The 19,064-nt window shown below is 47.8% G+C and overlaps 1 protein-coding gene across 6 annotated transcripts in view; it reads right to left on the bottom strand.

Annotated features, from left to right (window-relative positions):
- Positions 1–19,064, bottom strand: part of Efr3b (EFR3 homolog B) — an 82,096-nt gene that overhangs the window by 11,642 nt on the left and 51,390 nt on the right. For 4 of the 6 annotated variants that reach the window (XM_074049308.1, XM_074049305.1, XM_020162635.2 and 1 more), the window contains 13 exons: positions 14,645–14,794; positions 13,387–13,521; positions 12,862–12,940; positions 12,028–12,163; positions 11,646–11,807; positions 10,660–10,771; positions 10,334–10,385; positions 4,890–5,062; positions 4,309–4,384; positions 3,653–3,814; positions 2,530–2,661; positions 899–966; positions 42–169 (listed from right to left, as the gene is read on the bottom strand). In XM_074049308.1, the coding sequence (XP_073905409.1) occupies positions 42–169; positions 899–966; positions 2,530–2,661; positions 3,653–3,814; positions 4,309–4,384; positions 4,890–5,062; positions 10,334–10,385; positions 10,660–10,771; positions 11,646–11,807; positions 12,028–12,163; positions 12,862–12,940; positions 13,387–13,521; positions 14,645–14,794 (1,565 nt within the window). The remainder of the gene's footprint in view (positions 1–41; positions 170–898; positions 967–2,529; positions 2,662–3,652; positions 3,815–4,308; positions 4,385–4,889; positions 5,063–10,333; positions 10,386–10,659; positions 10,772–11,645; positions 11,808–12,027; positions 12,164–12,861; positions 12,941–13,386; positions 13,522–14,644; positions 14,795–19,064) is intronic. The other 2 variants (XM_074049306.1, XM_074049307.1) reach the window with 2 other exon arrangements.

Below are 19,064 nucleotides of genomic sequence, written 5' to 3'. Positions count from 1 at the left end.
GGCCCTTAACTGGTCAGGAAAAGACAGAGGCAGGCTCATACCTGTCAGCTGAGGGATGTAGGGCAGGCAGAGCCTGTCTGAATTGTAGCCACTGCCCCCCAGGACTTCACTGATCTTGCTCTGGCGGAAGAGGAACTCAATCACCACACCATCTAGATTCTGAGACAGCCTGGACAACAAAGGAGGGAAGAGGCAAAGTAAAACTGTGGGCATCTTGACTGGTTCCCTGGTGACTTTCCTTACTACAAAAACAACACATTTATAATGCAAAATGACAAAAGAAGTCAAAGGAAAAGAAAACCCGCACATTCCCAGAGTTACCCATAAATTTACATTTATGTAGAATCCTTTAGTCATATACATTTAGTTGCCCACATAAATGTCCCCTTCCCCACCATACTGCTCTTTGATCAATGTTATTCACCTATTATATAATGTATATTTCACATTAAACATTCTTCCTAAACATCATTGATCTTATTTACCAGCTTTTTTGGTGGTACTGGGGTTTGAACTCAGGGCACTCTACCACTTGAGCCACTCAACTAGCCCTTTTCCGTGTTGGGTATTTTCAAGATAGGGTCTCATGAACTATTAGTTCAAGGCTAGCTTCAATCCAAGATCCTCCTGATCTCTGCCTCCCGAGTAGCTAGGATTACAGGCATGAGCCACTGGTGTCCGGCCTGCCAGCTATTTATTGCATGGATGGGCCACAATTTAGAAAGCTATGCCCTACTGTTAGACTCTTTGTTATTTTAAAATATCTTTTCCCTGCTCTCTACCCTGGATCTTAGGAGCCCATGTCTCCTGTTGTGCGGCCCCTCCTGGCCTCAAACTGCCCACCCTCCTGCTCAGCTATCTTGGGAATATGCCACCATGTCCCAAGTGCTCTTCTCACCTGGGCCTCTCCACGAACACATCCTCAGGAAGCATGTAGGGGGCCTCTTTCTTCCTGGTCTCAATTACCTGGAGTTTGAGTGGAATCAAATGATGAGAGCCTAGACAGGATAAGCTCTACCCTGGTCTGAGTGTTGCCTCCCTCCTATGGCCTCCATGGGGAGTGTGATACAGCTGGGCTTTTCAAGTGAGAACACAGGTCTAGGCTACCCTCAGACCCAGTGGCCTGCTCAAGCTGTCACTATCCATGGCACCTTTGCATTGAGTGTCTTCCAAGTGCAGGGCACTTCACTCATAAGAGACTGTAGTTTTCTGTTCTTGTGCCTTCTCTCTGTGCTTCCTACCCAAACATGTGGAAAGGGAGCATAGTTTGCACCAATGCTGAGTATTGTAAAAACAGCCAACAGACAGTGACCCTTTGAGCTTTCCTCAGTATCATTTGCAAATTTTTGACAAAAATGATGAAAGTTACTAAGGTGGCAAGAAGTGGGGGAAGAGTTTGCACGGAGATGTGCACAGGGGAATTAGCAACAATCCCATGATTTCTGATGAACAGGACATCTGAGCATTGCCCTTCTTGCACTCCCTCATCAGCCCAGAGCCTGGGATGGTCCAAAACTGTGGGGTTGTCTGGCACATTGGTATGGCACCCTTCCCCAAGCCCCCAAGCCCGGCCTGGCATTTCTTTTATTTTGCTTTTCTTGTATATTTTAAAGTTAATCCTAGACATCATATCATTTCTCCTATAACTATTTTGGCATGCTTTAAAAGATGTTTATGCAACAACTGAGAGCACGTGACTATAGACTGGGTGTTAGACAATTACCAAGGGAGCTTTGAAAATTGAGTTAGCTATGTGACTAGCATGGCAGTCATGGAGCAGGTGCTCATGTTGTGTTTTTTGTTTTGATTTTTAGTCATGCATACTGATGTATGATGTAAGGTACACAGGCAGAAAGCTGGAATTTGTTTTAAAATGTTTTAGCAAAGGAAAAGAAAAGGAGCTAGATGAAGCAAATGTGAGAAAATCTTCTTAAGTATTTCCTTTGCATGATGGATGTTTACTAGTCTACTCATGTTTTTGTGGTATTTGAGATCTTTCATGGCAAAAATTATTTTTTGTTTTGGTTTTTTGAGAAAGGGCGTACTATGTTGCTAAAAGTGACACTAAGCTTGTGATCCTCCAGCCTCAGGTTCCCAAGCAGTGGTGGTACAGGCATGCACTACCACACATGGCTCCCCAAAACTGTTATCGACTTTAGTTCACATGATCTGAGGGATGTGTACTGTGTGCTCCATGAGTAGGGAAGACGAGGGGAAAGCAGGTGCAGGATACTCCTTGTGTCTGATCCCACCCTGCTCTGTCAAGTCAGGCAGCAAGAAATGCTGCCTCATGTAACTAACTGTCATTAGGTTTTTTTTTTAGTAGTACTGGGGTTTGAACTCAGGGCCTTGCGCCTGCTAGGGAGGCACTCTACCACTTCAGGGACACCTGCAGCACTCACTAGTTCTTACTTCCATGTTTTCTTCAGTGCCTAAGTACAGTACTGATACAATTAAGGAAGAGTGGTTTCTGGGAACCCCAAGCCCAAGGAGGGCCTCCTGAGCAATCAGGGCCACGAGGACACTAACCTCATGGATGTGCTGGCAGAAGGCAGGCACTGTCGTGAGTTGGCTGATGAGGTTCAGGTAGGCTGCACCCAGGGCATAGAGGGCACAGCGGTTGTATGCAGGCAAGTTCTCTTCATTGACCTGGGCCACGTCCTGTACCAACACAGATGGCCTTCTGACTTTTAACTGACGACCTACCCTGGAGTTCTCACCCTCCACCCAACTTCTCCCCAGTCTTCCTAGAGGTGACTCATTTTTCTAGACTAAATTCTTTCTCAGAATTAGCCCCACAACTTGCCGGGATACAAAAGTCAGCCTCATTAAAGCAGAAGGGAATGGTCCTTGGAACAACCCATGAGCTAGTGGTCCTTAACCACTCACTGAGCATAAAGGCAATGACCTTGGCTCCCCACTCGGCACTTCTAGCTGCAGTGACCTTCACTGTCCAGATCCGCATCATTGCTCCTTACTGTAGCTGACTCTTGGAGGACTGAATTGGCTTGCTAGACATATGTTAAGTTGACAAAACTATGGGACTCACCAGAGGACTGGGACACAAAAGAATCCAAATTCTATCTCTTGAGGGTAAGCAGAATTAAGAAAATTATGGCAGCTAGGTTGGTTCTGCAGTATTTAGCACTTAGGCCACTAGGCCTAAGACTCTCCATTGCTGATTCAGGAATATGATACCCGCCTGACTTCAGGACCTGGAGACGCCAGCCTTTGAGGTCTGAAGGACCCACCCCAGCTACCTTGGGAACTACACTTCCACTCAGGCAGACCTTAAACTCTCCGACCCTACCTAGAACCACGCTGACTGTCTATGAATCACAAGGAGACCTGTTAAGCACCCAGGTTTCCAGCTTGGAACACTCTGACTTTCCAGCTCAGGGAATACATAGTTTTAATAAGTGTCAAAGGCAATTTTGAACCAAGGGATCATTAGACAAAGAATTTTGTTTTAGGGTCACTTAGGGCTGGAGTGAATGAGATTCTGAGGTTTCATGAACACCCTCTTCCAAACCGTGGCTGAAATCCACAGTAACTGTTAAGCAACTGCTCCTCGGTACTCTTTTCAGTATTTGGCCAGACTGGACCCACCCCATGATCCTAACCCCTATGTCCTACCCGCACCAGGCCACACCTGAACAGCCAGCACCAGGCGGATGAGGTCTACCACCACCTCCTCATTGGCCAGCTCGATGCTGATGAGTGCCAGCAGGCCGTAGAGCGCCTCGTAGTGCTTCTGTATGTTCGTTTCCTCCTTACAGCTCAGGTAGATGTGCCGGTAGAGCTGCTGGGAGTGCTGGAGATGGGAGTGGGGACAGAGGAAAGCCGCAGTGAGTAGGTGGAGAAGACAGGAGAAGCGAGGAGAATGGGGAAGAAAACCAATCCGAAGGGGGATTGGATGGCTGTTACATATCCTATGTCCATTCACAGGGCAGACAGTGGAAGTGAACTTGCACTTCCATGTGTGGGAATGTATGTTTAGGGACAAATGGGCCCAGTGACACCAGCCAACAAGCTATTGCCCAAACCTGGTTTTAGGAGAACAAATCGATGACCCCAGACTGGATATTTAGGGGCATTTCTGGCTCCGGACTTGGCAATGAATGTCACCATGGGTTTTATCTCCACCCCCCACCCCCCGCCCCCGAACCCAGGGGGCAGATGGTTAACCTGACTAAACATATCCAAGCATATCTGTAGAGGGACAAAGTAGGCTCTGGGGGCAGTGGTTGGCCACGACCTGGGAGCTGGCAGGCTCACTTGGGATCTGCCGAGGTCACGCATGCTTACCTTCTTCATGAAGACAGTATCCTGTCGGGAGCACTTATCCACTTTCAGTTTCAGAACTGAGATGTCACTGAGGGTACTGGAAGAGGATAGAAGGGCCCCCCAGTCCTTGTGTGAGGCCAGCCTGAATTCACATGTGGTCACTGGCTTTATTCCCAATGTATATCAGTACAGCCTTCTAGTGCTCCACTGGACCTGGGTCAGCCCAGTCTCCACTTTCTCTCAAGTTCCAAAGTTCCTGTTCCTTTCTCTTAAATCTTTGATTCTGGTTATTCTCTTTCCCCTGTTCCTCCCAAATCGTCTCAGGATCTACTGGTAACTACATCCTCTTCCCCCCACCTGAACACTCCCTTTAGTACATGCTCTTCCTCCCGAAATCTCTAGTCCACTCCCCTTCTCTAGGCACAAATGCCCTTTGGTCTCTCCTCCCTTTGTGGGACCCCACAGTCAATGTCAGTGATCGACTCCCTAGTGGGTCTCACTGAATCTGAATTGTTCAGATTAGCTACAGGCTAAGAAGACAGGCCCCATCAGGGTCTTCTCCCTGATCACATATCTCCTAGAGGAGAGACCTCCAAGTTCACCTGATGGTAGAGAACTTGTGGCGGTTGCCATGACGATCAATGAAACTGATAAGAATCTCTAGGACGAAAAGACGAATTTCTGCATCTTCCATGAGGGCAGTGGAGAGAAGGCGGTCAAGGAAGTTGCTAGGCAGGGCTGACGTCATATTGTTGCACTGGAAACCTGTGGATACCTGTGAAGGAGTCAGGACAGGCGTGTTTAGGAACACTGTCTCTCCCAGGTACAAAGGAGATGTGGAGAAACAGCCAGTGGAAATTGGGTCTAAAGTATCCATCCTTTCTGGACATCTCCCAACCCAGCCTCCTCTCCTTCCCTCTCAGGCCCTAGGTGCCATCAGCATCTAGTTTTGGGACACTCCAGCAGCCACTTGGACAACTTACCAGCACAGTTCGGTAAGACATGAAGTTGAATGGGACAGTGTACAGGGACATCAGGTGTTAAAAGTACCAGAGAGAGCAAGAGCCAGGAAACCTTAGGACCTAACATTCCAGTCGCTCAGGGCACAAATGATGAACTCCCACCACAGGTACGATGATTCAGTAAGTACTCTTAATGAACAGGCATAGGACTATAGAGGAGGAACTTGCAGCTGGGCTGAAGAATCAGAACTCACACTTGTGGCAACAATCAGAGCACATGGACTGCATTTGATTACACCTCCTCTAGTGAGGTGATAACGGGGACCTTCTGACTGAAGTCATTTGGCATAGACACATCATATATGACATCAAAGCATTCAATAGCAGCAAAACATATTTAGTATTAAGTCCATATTGCAGAATAATGCCTTTGATGATTGAGAAGGCCTCCATGCAGAAGATCATGAGTTCCAGGACAGCCTGGGCTACAGGGGGAATTTGAGGCCAGCCTGGAGTACATAGTGAGACTCTGTCTCAACAAAATCAACAAAACAAAACAAACAAAACCCAGAAGGTGAGAGAATTCCAAGATGGCGGCTAGAGGGAGGAAGCAGAAAGCATGCTTCATAAAGTAAAATCTTGGAGAGATGCTGGAGATATACCTTACAGGAAAAACCACTGAGAAGAGGCAAAACTTTGAGCCCTCCACACCTCCAGCCTGCGCATAGCATCTTCACTTCATGTTAAATGGAGAAACCAGGAGGGCTCCCACGCCACCACCAGACGGCAGTGCCCAGACAGCTTGGGAAGATGCGGACCACAAGGTGAGCTAAGCGGCACGCGGTACTCCCACAGACAACCCTGGGCCAGATCAGCATAGCCCCCTGGACAGACCGACACCCCACCCAGGGAAAAAAGAGAAACTAAATAAGCAATAACAACAAAAAAGATACGTAGCAAAGAGGGTGGGGCGCCATGAGCGCCGAAGAGGCCGGCCGGAGAAGGCAGGAGCAGCAGCATATGCCCAGCAACGAGGAGTGGGAAAGCTTGGAAAAGTGGCGGTGGGAGGAAAACTCCACAGGAGAGGGGAGAAGGCCCATTTCCCACATGAACTGTAAATAAACATGCAGGCCTGAGAAAGCGGGTGCAGTGTCACCTCCCCCAGTGTGCTTGGAATGGGGAAAGCTTATAGCAGTGGTCGTGCACAGGAGAACTCTGAGTAAACAAAGCCTGCAGGGCCAGGTGAGTGCTAAGCTCACCCCTGAGATCTGCATAAACAAAGCCTCCAGCAACAGCAGGCTGACAGCAGCGGGCAGGCAAGCCATAGCCACAGATAGCCATTCACAGAACTGTCTCCAGACTCTTTTTTTCTCTCCCTACCTTTGATGAGACAACAATCGAACTACACCTGCATGCTGAAAAACTTACTGAAACTGTATTGCATTTGAACTTGGGATACTTTCTACTGTTTTGGTTTTTTTAGTTTTTTTCCCCTTTGATGAGACAAAGACAGAACTACTTCCAAGACACCATCTCCAGGATTGGAGGCTGAGGGACGAACACCAAAATTATTAAGACTGAAACTTTATTGCATTTGAACTTGGATATTTATTTATTTTTTTTTCATTTATTTATTTTTTATTTTTATTTTTTTAATTTTTAATTTTTAGTCCTCTCTCTGCTCTATAATGCCTGTTCAGCTTACTGTTGATCAGTACACTATCTCTTCCTGTTTATATCTTTGAAACTTTTTTGTTTGTTTCTGTTTTGTTTTTTCTACTTGTTTATTTGTTTTTCCCATTTTCTTTAACTTCTTTGCTTTCCATCTCCTCTCACCCTTCCATTCTAAATATCACCATTGTTATTATTACAATCTAGAAAATATTTAATTGCAAACAGTACAGGGACAATAACAACACCAAGGGTAATGACGGGAAGACAGAAAAAACAGAGAAACCAGTTTCCCCACAGCAAAAAATTAGTACAGGAACCAGAGGGAAATGAAGAAAACAGATACTCAGATCCAGACTCCAACAAAATGAAGATAAACTATGCCAAAGGACCCAATGAAGCCCACAAGAATAATCTAAAAGAAGAAATACTACAGGTAATCAATGAGAATTTTATAGAGATGATATTGGATAGGGTCAACCAAAATGTACAGGAGACACTCAAGAAATTCCAAGACAACAAAAATAGAGAATTTGAAAAAGCAAAAGAAGAAATAAAGGAAACCATAGAAACACTGTATAAACAGAGAACACGATTAATAAAGAGATAAATGAACTCAGACAAAAATAGACAACATTAAAGAGGAAACGACTCAGGATATGGAAAACCTCAGAAAAAAGAATGAAACAGAATTGCAAAACAAAACGGAAGGTCAATCAAGCAGGACAGAACAAACAGAAGACAGAATCTCAGAACTCGAAGATGAAATGGTAATTAAGGAAAAACCGAAGAACTATTAGTTAAACAACTCAAGAACTGTGAAAAGAAAATGCAAGAACTCACTGACTCCATCAAAAGACCAAACCTAAGAATCATGGGCATTGAAGAAGGAGAAGAGGTGCAGGCAAAGGGAATGCATAATATACTCAACAAAATAATAACAGAAAATTTCCCAAATCTAGAGAAATCTATTCCCATACAGATGCAAGAGGCCTCCAGAACACCAAACAGACCAGATCAAAATAGAACTACCCCACGGCATATCATCATTAAAACAACAAGTACAGAAACTAGAGAAAGAATATTGAAGGCTGTAAGAGAGAAAAAACAAGTAACATACAAAGTGAACTAAACAGAACTTTCTCAAAAGAAGAAATTCAAATGGCCAAAAAACACATGAAAAGATGCTCACCATCTCTAGCAATAAAGGAAATGCAAATTAAAACCACACTAAGATTCCACCTCACCCCTGTCAGAATAGCCATCATTAGCAATACCACCAACAACAGGTGTTGGCGAGGATGCAGGGGAAAAAGGAACCCTCTTACACTGTTGGTGGGAATGTAAACTAGTACAACCACTCTGGAAAAAAATTTGGAGGCTACTTAAAAAGCTAAACATTGATCTACCATTTGATCCAGCAATACCACTTTTGGGGATATACCCAAGAGTGCACCTGCACACCCATGTTTATTGCGGCACTATTCACAATAGCCAAGTTATGGAAATAGCCAAGATGCCCCACCACTGACAAATGGATCAAGAAAGCGTGGTATCTATACACAATGGAATTTTATGCAGCCATGAAGAAGAACGAAATGTTATCATTCACTGGTAAATGGATGGAATTGGAGAATATCATTCTGAATGAGGTTAGCCTGGCCCAAAAGACCAAAAATCATATGTTCTCCCACATATGCGGACATTAGATCAAGGGCAAACACAACAAGGGGATTGGACTTTGATCACAAGATAAAAGTGAGAACACACAAGGGAGGGGTGAGGATAGGTAAGACACCTAAAAAATTAGCTATCATTTGTTGTTCTCAACTCAGAGAAACTAAAGCAGATACCTTAAAAGCAACTGAGGCCAATAGGAGAAGGGGACCAGGAACTAGAGAAAAGGTTAGATCAAAAAGAATTAACCTAGAAGGTAACACACACGCACAGGAAATTAACGTGAGTCAACTCCCTGTATAGCTACCCTATCTCAACTAGGAAAATCCCTTGTTCCTTCTTATTATTGCTTATACTCTCTCTTCAACAAAACTAGAGATAAGGGCAAAATAGTTTCTGCCGGGTATTGAGGGGTAGGGGGAGAGGGAGGTGGTGGGGTGGGTGGTAAGGGAGGGGGTGGGGGGAGGGGGGAGAAATGACCCAAACATTGTATGCACATATGAATAAAATAAAAAACAAAATAAAACCCAGAAGGCCTCACCCAGGAGTATCAACGGTGAGCAACCAGTGCTTGTTCAAGGGGGTGTATGTGAGTGTGCCTCAAACTGTCAGCTTAATAAGACACTGTGCACAAAAAAATGAGGGTAAACAGAAAACAAATGGCAGGAAGATGACCAACAAGGAGATAACTATATTACCAGATGGGGTAGTGTCAGAGCAAAAGGGCTTTATAAAAGTGACAGGATAGGGGCAGGGTAGCTCAGTGCAGTGGTGGAGCACGTACACAGCATGCATGAGGGCTTGGGTTTCAGCACCACCAAACCAAACCAAATCACCCAAACAAACAAACAAACCACAATGACATGAAAAGTGAAGGATGGGACATGGCAGTGAGGGGACTGTCCAGATTGGCATGGCTGGAACACAGTCAGGGCCTGAGTGGTGGGATAGAAAGTCTCAAGAGAGAAAGGGTCCTGGGGACCTTCCAACTTCGCTCTAGCATGTTCAGGCATTAGAGACCGCGACTGAGACCTACTCTGAAATAAGGGGCAATCCTGGGGAACGGCATTTCTAAAAAGTTCTTGTTTTATTTATGATAGTTGAAAGATGGCGATGAGAACAACTACTATGGGAATAATCTAGTTATGTGATGTCCAGAGTTTAGGACAGGACTGGGCATGAATACCTGGGGAGCTTGTATACAGATTTCATTCAGCACTCACGCTGACAATCTCTTGGAAGCTTATGGATTTTAACCAGTTGGCCATGGGAATGGTGTTTGGGAACAGTGCATCTAGACTCCAGTGATGGTTGCAAAGATGCAAAGAGGCGTATAAAACACTGAAGAGAAAGATGGCAGCTGGGAGATGAGATGGGCACAGTGCCAAAAGGGAATCATGTGAAGCAGAGAGGGAGAGGACCTGGTATGGGCTACCAGGAGGGGAAAAAGGTCTGGAGCCAATAGATTCCATCTCAAGCCATATAAAGTTTGAGTGACAGGATTACTGGTAGCCAATAAGGAGCCTTTATGAAAATGAAACATTAGGGGTCCACCCTACTCTGGAAGACCCAGTTCTGTGAGTGCCCAGAATGAAGCACAGGCTGGATTTCAGCTTCTCACTCACCCTTTTGGTTGGGCATATTTGTACAGTATGCAACGTGTGTGACTAGACATGGGGGCCTTCTCTTGGTCTCCTGGAAGAGACAGGGAAGGAGTGGGAGTCAGAGGGACTCACCTGAAGGAGGGATTTCAGCAGCATAATCTGGGTCAGCCGGTTCCGGTTCTCCCTGTACACCAGAGAAACACACATACCAGGATGGAGATGGGGACAGGACCTCACACCTGTTGCTCAGTTTTCCCTCTGACGAGTTTCTCCATGAGGCTAATCTTGTTGGGTTTCCCATGATAGTGATTTCCAGCCCCAGGAAGCAGACCAGGTAATTAATGACTCCCCCTAATGGGGGTGGAGGGGGTGATTATGTGGGGCAGTTTGAGAAACCCCAGAAGCATGGGAGGGGGAAAGTAGGAGGAGTCTAGGTTGGGAGAGGGCAGGGGACTCACCCTGTCCTCCCAGTCTCCACAGGGTGATGCAGGGAAGGTAGTGGGACCTTGCTCATGATGAAAAGAATCACTTCCGAGCGCTGATAAGTGGGCAATGTGCTGGCAAAGGAGCCTGTGGGGAAAAGATGGCACAAAGTGTTGGCCGGCCTCCCCTGCTCAGCCTTTCGGAAGAATGAGCTGTGGCCGAGAGACAGGCTTGTGGCTGTCCAGATCCAATGTGGATCCAGACAGACTGCCCAGGCTGGGTCAATGTGATTCTGCCTCTCCAAGACAGGGGCACTGAGAGGACTCCAGAGGCCTCTTCTACTCTGGCTCCTTCACTTGTCACTGAGACTAGGGTTAAGGCCTGGGATTCTTTACTCAGGAAGGGTGAGATGGAGAATGACAGGCCACAGACCAGACCAGGAGCCCCAGGGTCTCACTAGGCTGCTTCACCTGCTGAGTTGCTGGGTAGCTCCATCACCCCTGCCCTGCCTACTTCACAAAGATGAGGGGAGTCAATGGCACTAGGACAGGTTTGCTCTGAAGATAAGCCCATCCTTCACCTGGGGTGGCTTTATACTTCTCCAAACCCACATGCATACATATGGTCTCCACGTCCTTCTCCCTTTCCTCTTTTCTCCCTGAGTCCCCACATGACCCCCACTGGTCCAAACCTGGAGGCACCTGGCAGGCTTATTGAGGACTGGGGAGCAGGAAGAGTTCGGAAGTCCTGGCCGGATCGCCATGCGGATTGTCTTGTGTGCTCATCCAGGCCGTGGGCACCACTGACTGCCTGACTCCGTTTTGTGTGGTTTCCCCACAGACACACTCCTCGAGTGACAAGATGCCCCGGAGAGGCTCTGCCCCGCCTGCTTCCTCTCGGTCTGGGCTCCACCCCTCTGGCCAGACCTCTTCCCAGGCTTCACCCAGTCCCCAGTTCACCTAGGGTCCTGCTTCTCGGCCCCTCCCCACGCCGCGCCCCGCCCGGCCCCGCCCCCACCTACCTATGGTCTTGATGACTGCCTCCTGGAACATGCGCTCCTCGTGCTCCTTGATGATCTTGGTGCCAAGGCTCAAGGCCCCGTCGTAGCTCCCGGTCAAGGCGTAGTCGATGCTGAGCCGCAGCTGCCTCAGCAGGGTGTTGAACATCTCCAGCACCGTGGGCCCTAGGCGCAGCGGGGTTGGAGAGCCGCAGTCAGGGCTGAACCCCCTCATGCACCCTCAAACCCACGTGCAGCCAGGGACATCGGCCAACCACCTGCTTCTAGCAAATCAGACGCTCACTCCTGCCCCTCGCCTTTTCCCACTGGGGAGGCGGCCTACAAGGGCAGTTCTTTGTCCTCAGGGCTCCCGGACCCCTCTTTCCCTCGCTCAGGGGCCCCTCACCAACAGAGCCAGTGGCGGCGATGACCGCAGCTTCCGACAGGACCTCCACGATGCCGGCGCGCACAGTTGCGGCGCTGCGGCTGTTGGCGTCCAGGTGGCTCAGGAGCTGCTGGATAACCAGGTGGGAGTGCTGCGGCTGGGGGGAGGAAGACGTGCTGGTCCCCAAACAGCGACCCCCACGTGGCCAGGCACCCTCTGCTGTGACCCAAGGGGCCAGAAGTAAACCAAAGTGATGTTCCAAGGCCAATGGACACTGCTGGTGGCACCCATACCACGTTCTTTCTTGCAGCCCACCCAGCCCTCAGGCAGGCCAACAAGGACAGGGTCGAATCCCAATACATCCATCTTTCCACATTTTTCCTAGTCTCTTTTATGTCAAAGGGACCAAAAATCCATTTCAAAATATTGTCTTTTTCATTTTCCCCTGTCCCCAGGGCTTATTGGCAAAGATCATGAAAGGCCACATGGTTTATTTAGTACAGTGTTGCTGGAAGTGCAGCCTGTGGACCAGTGCCAACTCAAGATCTGTTTGAAACGGTTTACTAGGAGATAAGTACACACCAGTAATTTGACAATGCTTCAGCAGCCAGGGGTGTGATCTATGGGCTGCTTATACTTCTCAAGTTGAATTCTTTTTCACTGTATTTGATAAAAGTACTAGTTTATGATGTACTAGAAATAAAATCAACTGGCCCTTCTCAACAATTAGTTGAAGCAGCTCTGTTTTAGAAAACTAGGGGCTCAGGAGAAGTCACAGGACAGCTGCCTTTCTACTTTAGTGCACTGTCTTCGGTGCCCTCAGCCAGGGAGAAGAGCTGGACCAGGGGACCCTACCTGAATTGAGTACATGATGATTTTAAAGCAACGGATGGCGAACACCTTGGGTTCCCAAAGACAGTGGTTATCCAGATGGCTGTGAAGAAGAAAACATAGGGATGACTACGAACTCAGAGTGATGTTAGAGAGGTGAGATTAGCTTGGAGGGACAGAGACACCTTGAGAGCCCCTTGCATTTCCCAGGTAAGGGAGGAAGGGCTTACAGGTGTAGGTGAGAGAGGGAATCATGAAGGACCTCAGAGCAGCCCCAGAGCTAGAGGAGGTCAGCACAGGGTCTGAGCTGAACACATGATATGAAGTTGGGCACCTTCATTCTGTTTCAGGTGCCCTTCTCCCAACTTCTCACCCCAAATGCATGGGGCCACTGTGTGATAGCTTTGCTGTCATAGTGCAGGGAACACAAGCACAAGAAAGGGCCTGATGTGGCCACAGCTTCACAATGGTGCTCTTTCCTTCCCTCCTCCTGAGTCAGCAGGAGACGCCTGGACCTACAGAATTTGAAGACCAGGGCACTCAACTCACATGAGGACAGGCTTGATGGCATTCTTAATATTGCCAAAGGCAGCCCGGCCCAGCAGCTCCCGCAGACACCTCTCAGCCAGCTCTGCTGGGTTTTCTTTTTCTTTCTCCGGTGCTTGGAGGGGCGAGGGAGACCGGCTGTGGAAATAGAGCCACATGGGGTGCAAAGCTGGGAGCCAGGCTGCATGCACCCCTAGGTTTCTATGTGGGACAAGCAGGAATTTGACATAGGTTGCACCAGGAAACATGGAGACGTCATGGCTATCAGAAATGAAATGGAGTGAGGAAACCCAGAGTGGAGGAAGGTTAGGTGAGATGGGATAGAGTTCCTTTTCTGGAAATTCTTAAGGCTACATTGGTGTGCTTCTGTGGGAGGGGACTCTAAGCACCATGGCTGGGTTCGGTGCAGACCATGAGGGTCTCCACACACCTGAGGGTTCAGAAGGAAAAATGGGATCTGAAGAGAGGGAAGGGAGGCAGTCAGAAAATGAAAGAGAGGGAGGGAAAAGGAATGGTATGATGGTTGGTTTCGGTGTGACTCAATGGTACCTAAGTCATAGGTAGTGGATCCAGATCTGAACAGAACAGAAAGGGCCTCAAAAACTCCAGGTCCAGAGACCACAGCAGGGTAGGGTGTCAATGAGATGCTATTACAGAAACAACCACCAGAGGGCACACTTCATTCCTCTGCCAGTTTATCAGCAGAGACCCAACTGACAGTGAGATAAGGAAGTTCACATCTTTACTGGGTATCATGCACACAGGTGGGACATGATCCTTTCCCGCCATCCCATTCCACAGGGAAAAGGAAGAGGCAGGGAAGGAAATTAATTCTATGCTTGGGGGCGCCAGGATTAAAACCCAATATCTGCAACCCTTGAGTGGCTGTGACTGGTCAAGCAGTTATGGGTTTGAGGCCTGAAATAGCATCAGGAAGTAAGGAAGGAAGGTCCAAAGAGAAAGTCCTTAGTGCTTGGGAGTCATGAAAGGCATTTTAAACATCCTTGGCCAGAGTGACAAAGGTAAACCTACCCTTGATCCTTTGTGTTCTAAGCAGCAACCTCCCACCCCCAGGGAGTCCATGGTCATTCATGCCCTTGCTTCATTATCACAGAGGTGAAGGGGGGCAGCTAGCTCTGGAATTATTGCAGAACAAGCCACAAATGATTGATTCCTGGCCTGTAGCTGGGCCTTGCCTTCCGGCCCACCCCTGGTGTTTTCCAGTAGCCCGGAGGCAGCCTCCTAACACTGGCCTGCCTACCTCTCTGCCTCCTCCACGTGCTGCAGATTGAAAAGCAGTGAAGGGACGATCTTGTCCATGTGCTGTGGGTCCCAGATATTGGCCTGTAATTCATCATTCACCGTCTTCCTCACCACGCCTTGCAGACCTTTGATACCTGACATCCGGATTCTGCAAGGAAAGGGTGGAATGGTATCGTGAAGTCCTCAGGTCCTGAAAAGTACAGCTCTGTGGCCAGCAGAGGAGCACAGTTTGGGGGTTCGGGCCACATTCATCCATACAAAGGTAGAGGGAGCGTATCTGCTCCTCCTCACAAGTTTGACCTACTGCTTGGCTTCTGGAGAGGGTGGACATGTCCCAGGGAACCACTTCTTATGGCTCTTCCTGGAGACTCCCAGACTGCTCTTGCCCTGGTACTGCCTGAGCTCCACTAGGATGCCGGTATGCTCCAGTTTAAGCCCAAGATAGCAGAGCTAACAGCGAGGCAGAGTCCAGAGCCCGTAGCAACTCAGAGCAGGGAGGTGCATCTACAGGTTACACTGAGCTACAGGCTCTCTGGGCACAAAGGGTCGGGGCTGGCCCTAAGCTGGTCAAGAAACCAAAGGGAAATTCAGTAACAGCTTGCCGGGGATCCCTTTCATAACCTTCCGTGCTAGCACTGTGGGAAGGAATCCATTTTACTGCCCATTTATTTCAGCCTGAAGTTTCTGTTGTTCTCTTTAAATTTTTTTTCTGATTATAAAATAATAAGTGCTAATTAAAAAATATATAGGGAAGAAAAATTTCCCCTAGCATCACCCCTCAAATATGACCATCACCGGCATTTTGGGCGTCTTTCCTTTCTTTTGTGCATAATGTGGGGCAGAATTAGAACTAGGTGCATTTTTTCCCACATAACATTCTGCTATAAGCATTTTCTGATTAACTTTTTTTTTTTTTCTTGCAGTACTGGGGTTTGAACTCAGGTCCTCACGCTTGCTAGGCAGACACTCTACTACTCGAGCCACTCTGCCAGTCCTTTTTAACATTGGGTATTTTTGAGATAGGCTCTCATATACTATTTGCCCAGGACTGGCTTCAAACACATCCTCCTGATCTCTGCCTCCCGAGTAGCTAGGATTACAGGCGTCAGCCACCAGTGCCTGGCTTCTGATTTGCTCTTGATAAACATGTTGGATGGCTGCATGATATGCTATCCTAAAAACTTCCTAAGTTGCTTCCAAACTTTTTGCTACTATAATGCTATGACAGACATCATATTGTCTGATTACAACCCTCCACACACACCTCAAAGCTGCAGGAGAATTGCCACCATCCTGGCCCTAAGGACCCCATTTTAAGCATCTGTTCTCATTTTATGGCTCGGAACAATCCTCACATCTTCTGGCTATTTCAGTTCACATCCTTAGAGTTTAGAAGTTAGTTTTTCTAAGTGTTTAGTTGCTAGTTGTAGGGTTTTTTTGTTTGTTTTTTGGTGGAACCAGGATTTGGATTCAGACCTTGCAAAGCAGGTGCTTTACCACTTGAGCCACACCTCCAGTTTTTGATCTGGTTATTTGCCTGGGCTGGCCCTGAAGGGAGATCCTCTCTATATCAGCTTCCCAAGTAGCTAGGGTTACAGACATGAGCCACCAGCACCCAGCTCAGCTTTGGTTTTAAGTGGCATTACTAGGGTAAACCCTGGGCCATCTGGGTGACCATCATGGTGGGGGGGGCAGGAGTTCAAAAGCACAAGGATCCCCTGGCTCAGGGTTGATGCCATGGGCAAGATTCCCTGGGAAACCAAGGATTCCTTGGTTCCTCTGACACTGACCCCCCTCATTCATGACCCAGCACCAGAGGCTTTCCAGACTTGAGGATGAACCATCTATTCCACTCACCGTCTTGCTCCAGGTTCAAAGGCTTTCTAATGCACAACCAAAGCACGCACCAAACACGCAGACTCACTGGTCTCACCCAAGAGGGCCTGTCTAGCAAGAAACCAGGCTCAGGTGGGGAAATCCCTGCCCAGAGCTTTTTGTATGTGAATATATATATATTATATAATATATAAATATTTATATATATTTATAAATAATATTTATATATAAATATATACATATTTGTGTGTGAACATATGTGTATATATACATGTATATATATATATATAGATATACATATATATCTATATATATATATATAAACATAAGTAAAAATAAATTTAAATATAGGACATGCTAGGCAGGTACTTTACCCCTGATCTCTGCCCCCAGCACCTGTGAATTAATTTTTCTTTGAACTACCTGCCCTCACTCCTTCAATCTCCCCGTGATCCCACCACGTCTGCACACATTTCATTCCATGACACCCAGGACTGACCAACTCTTTCAAAAATCACTCTTGGGAAAGAGAAAACACCTTCCTGTTTCATTTAATGGGCTCACTTGAGTACTGCCCAGGTACAAGGGACCCACAAGTCTCTGAACCCAAGGGGAATTCAGAGAACACTGGTCTCTGGCACACACACACATGCACACATTCATCCCCATCATGGAGCATGTTCTCTGAGAGGAGCCAACAGCACTGAGGCCTGCTCTGGACTTCCACAGCAAAGCGATGTTTGTGGATGGAATGCTCAATGCACCTGCCTCCATTAGAGGCTCTGCATAAGCAGAGGATGACCAACAGGGAAGAGAGGGTACACAGATGGCACAGAAGAGAGAGGAAGAAAGATGGTGGTGATGCCAGGAGATCCCCTACACTCACCCTGTGGCCTTCCTGTCATGGGTGACAGGTGCCAGTGTGGGTGCTAATGGCACTGCCTGGCTGCCGGGGGGCAGACCTCAGCATCCTTCTTCATGGTTACTCCTGGTGCTGCTGGAACACAGTACTGACCACGCCCCTCACCATGGACCATGTGTATGTGTGTTTTCTGTCCTGGGGATGACATGCAGGCAGCACAGTCCCCCAGTATCCGCACCTGGTTCAAGTGAGGTCTCAGAGACCAAGGGGTCCCTGGCCCTGCCATCCCATCCCTGGGATCTGCTCAGGAGTCCTTCCACTACCTCCGCAGATAGGACTCATTTCCTGTTCCTCCAGCCCAGATCACTTCAGTCATAAAAGGGCAACTCGGATCCTTGACCCTGTAGTTCTGTGACCCCTCTGAGGGGCTGGTGTGCTGAAGGACTGAGCTGAGGCCTGGAACCAGCAAACTGAGAAGTGGCCTACCATTGGCATGCTGGCCATGTGACCACTTCAGTCCCTGCCTCCACCTCCTCCAACCCTCCTGTAGCCTTGCTTGGTGCGGACAACTTGACCTTTCTCCCTCTCCTTCTTCCTTAAGCACATTCTCCAGTTTCATATAGTCCTGTGGTATTGGCAGCTTACTCTGCAGACAGACTTACTTACTTTTTTTACATCCTACAGTTCCAAGGACCTCACTAGGCACAAAACACCTATTTACTGCTTCATTGTATCTTAACGGATGCATCAGCCTGAGTGTGCCTGGCATGCTTTGTATGTCGGTGTCAGCATTACTCCTTTTAATTTCTTTGTGATTTCGTTTGAGAGGCTTTGCTACTCTAACTCTCTGCAAGTTAAGTATTTTTATAACTTCAGTATGTGGGTATACAGGTATATTCTGTAATTCAAGATGTTTATCTGAAAGCATTCACTCAGTTATTCACTCCACACACAGCATCTGCAGTCTCGCCACTATTTTAGCATTTGGGATGCATCAAAGAACAAAACGACCCCTGTCTTCCCACAACTTGCATTCCAGAGGGAGAGACAGACAATAAGAGCTATGGGAAGGACTCTAGGCAATGTGTTAAAAGGGATTGAGCAGGGTGCAGGAGAAGGGGTGTGGGATGTGGGGCACTTCAGGTAGGCTTCACTGATGAGGGCATAGGGGAAAGCCTCGGTGGAGGGGAAGCAGTAAGCAGTGCAGATCCATAGAGAAAGCCTTCCAGACTGTGCAAAAGCCCTGGGGCAGGAAGGTCTCTGAGGGCTTTGAGAACTGCGGCTGGAGGGGAGTGAGCAAGAGGGAGGGTAGAGGTGAAGTAAGAAAGGCAGTGGGGATCAACCAGTGTGAAGACCTGGGCACTTTTTTTGTTGGTGGTTACTGGGGTTTGAACATAGGACTTCATGCTTGCTAGGCAGGTGCTCTACTGCTTGAGCCACTCTGCCAGTTCAGGACCCCGGTTCTTTATTGGTGGGTGTAGATTTGGCTGGATACTTTTAGTGGCTAGTTTCTGGAGTATATAAATACATATGCTTTTGAATAGGGGAGTAGTGTATGTTTCTGCCCTTGGCTCAGGTTGGGCTCAAGGGAGCATTATCTTACATTGTGCCCTGTTTTCTGGCCCAAAAGGTTTGTCTTGTTGGGAGCCCCATGATACCCGTCACCCACCCACACACGTGCAGCCACGGCTCCTCCTCCCTGCAACTCAGAGCAGAAGGA

Source organism: Castor canadensis, chromosome 12 (assembly GCF_047511655.1).
Source record: "Castor canadensis chromosome 12, mCasCan1.hap1v2, whole genome shotgun sequence".
In the NCBI taxonomy this organism is placed as follows: Eukaryota; Metazoa; Chordata; class Mammalia; order Rodentia; family Castoridae; genus Castor; species Castor canadensis.
The sequence above is the reverse complement of the archived record's forward strand: the minus strand, read 5'-3'. Positions and strand labels throughout refer to the sequence as shown.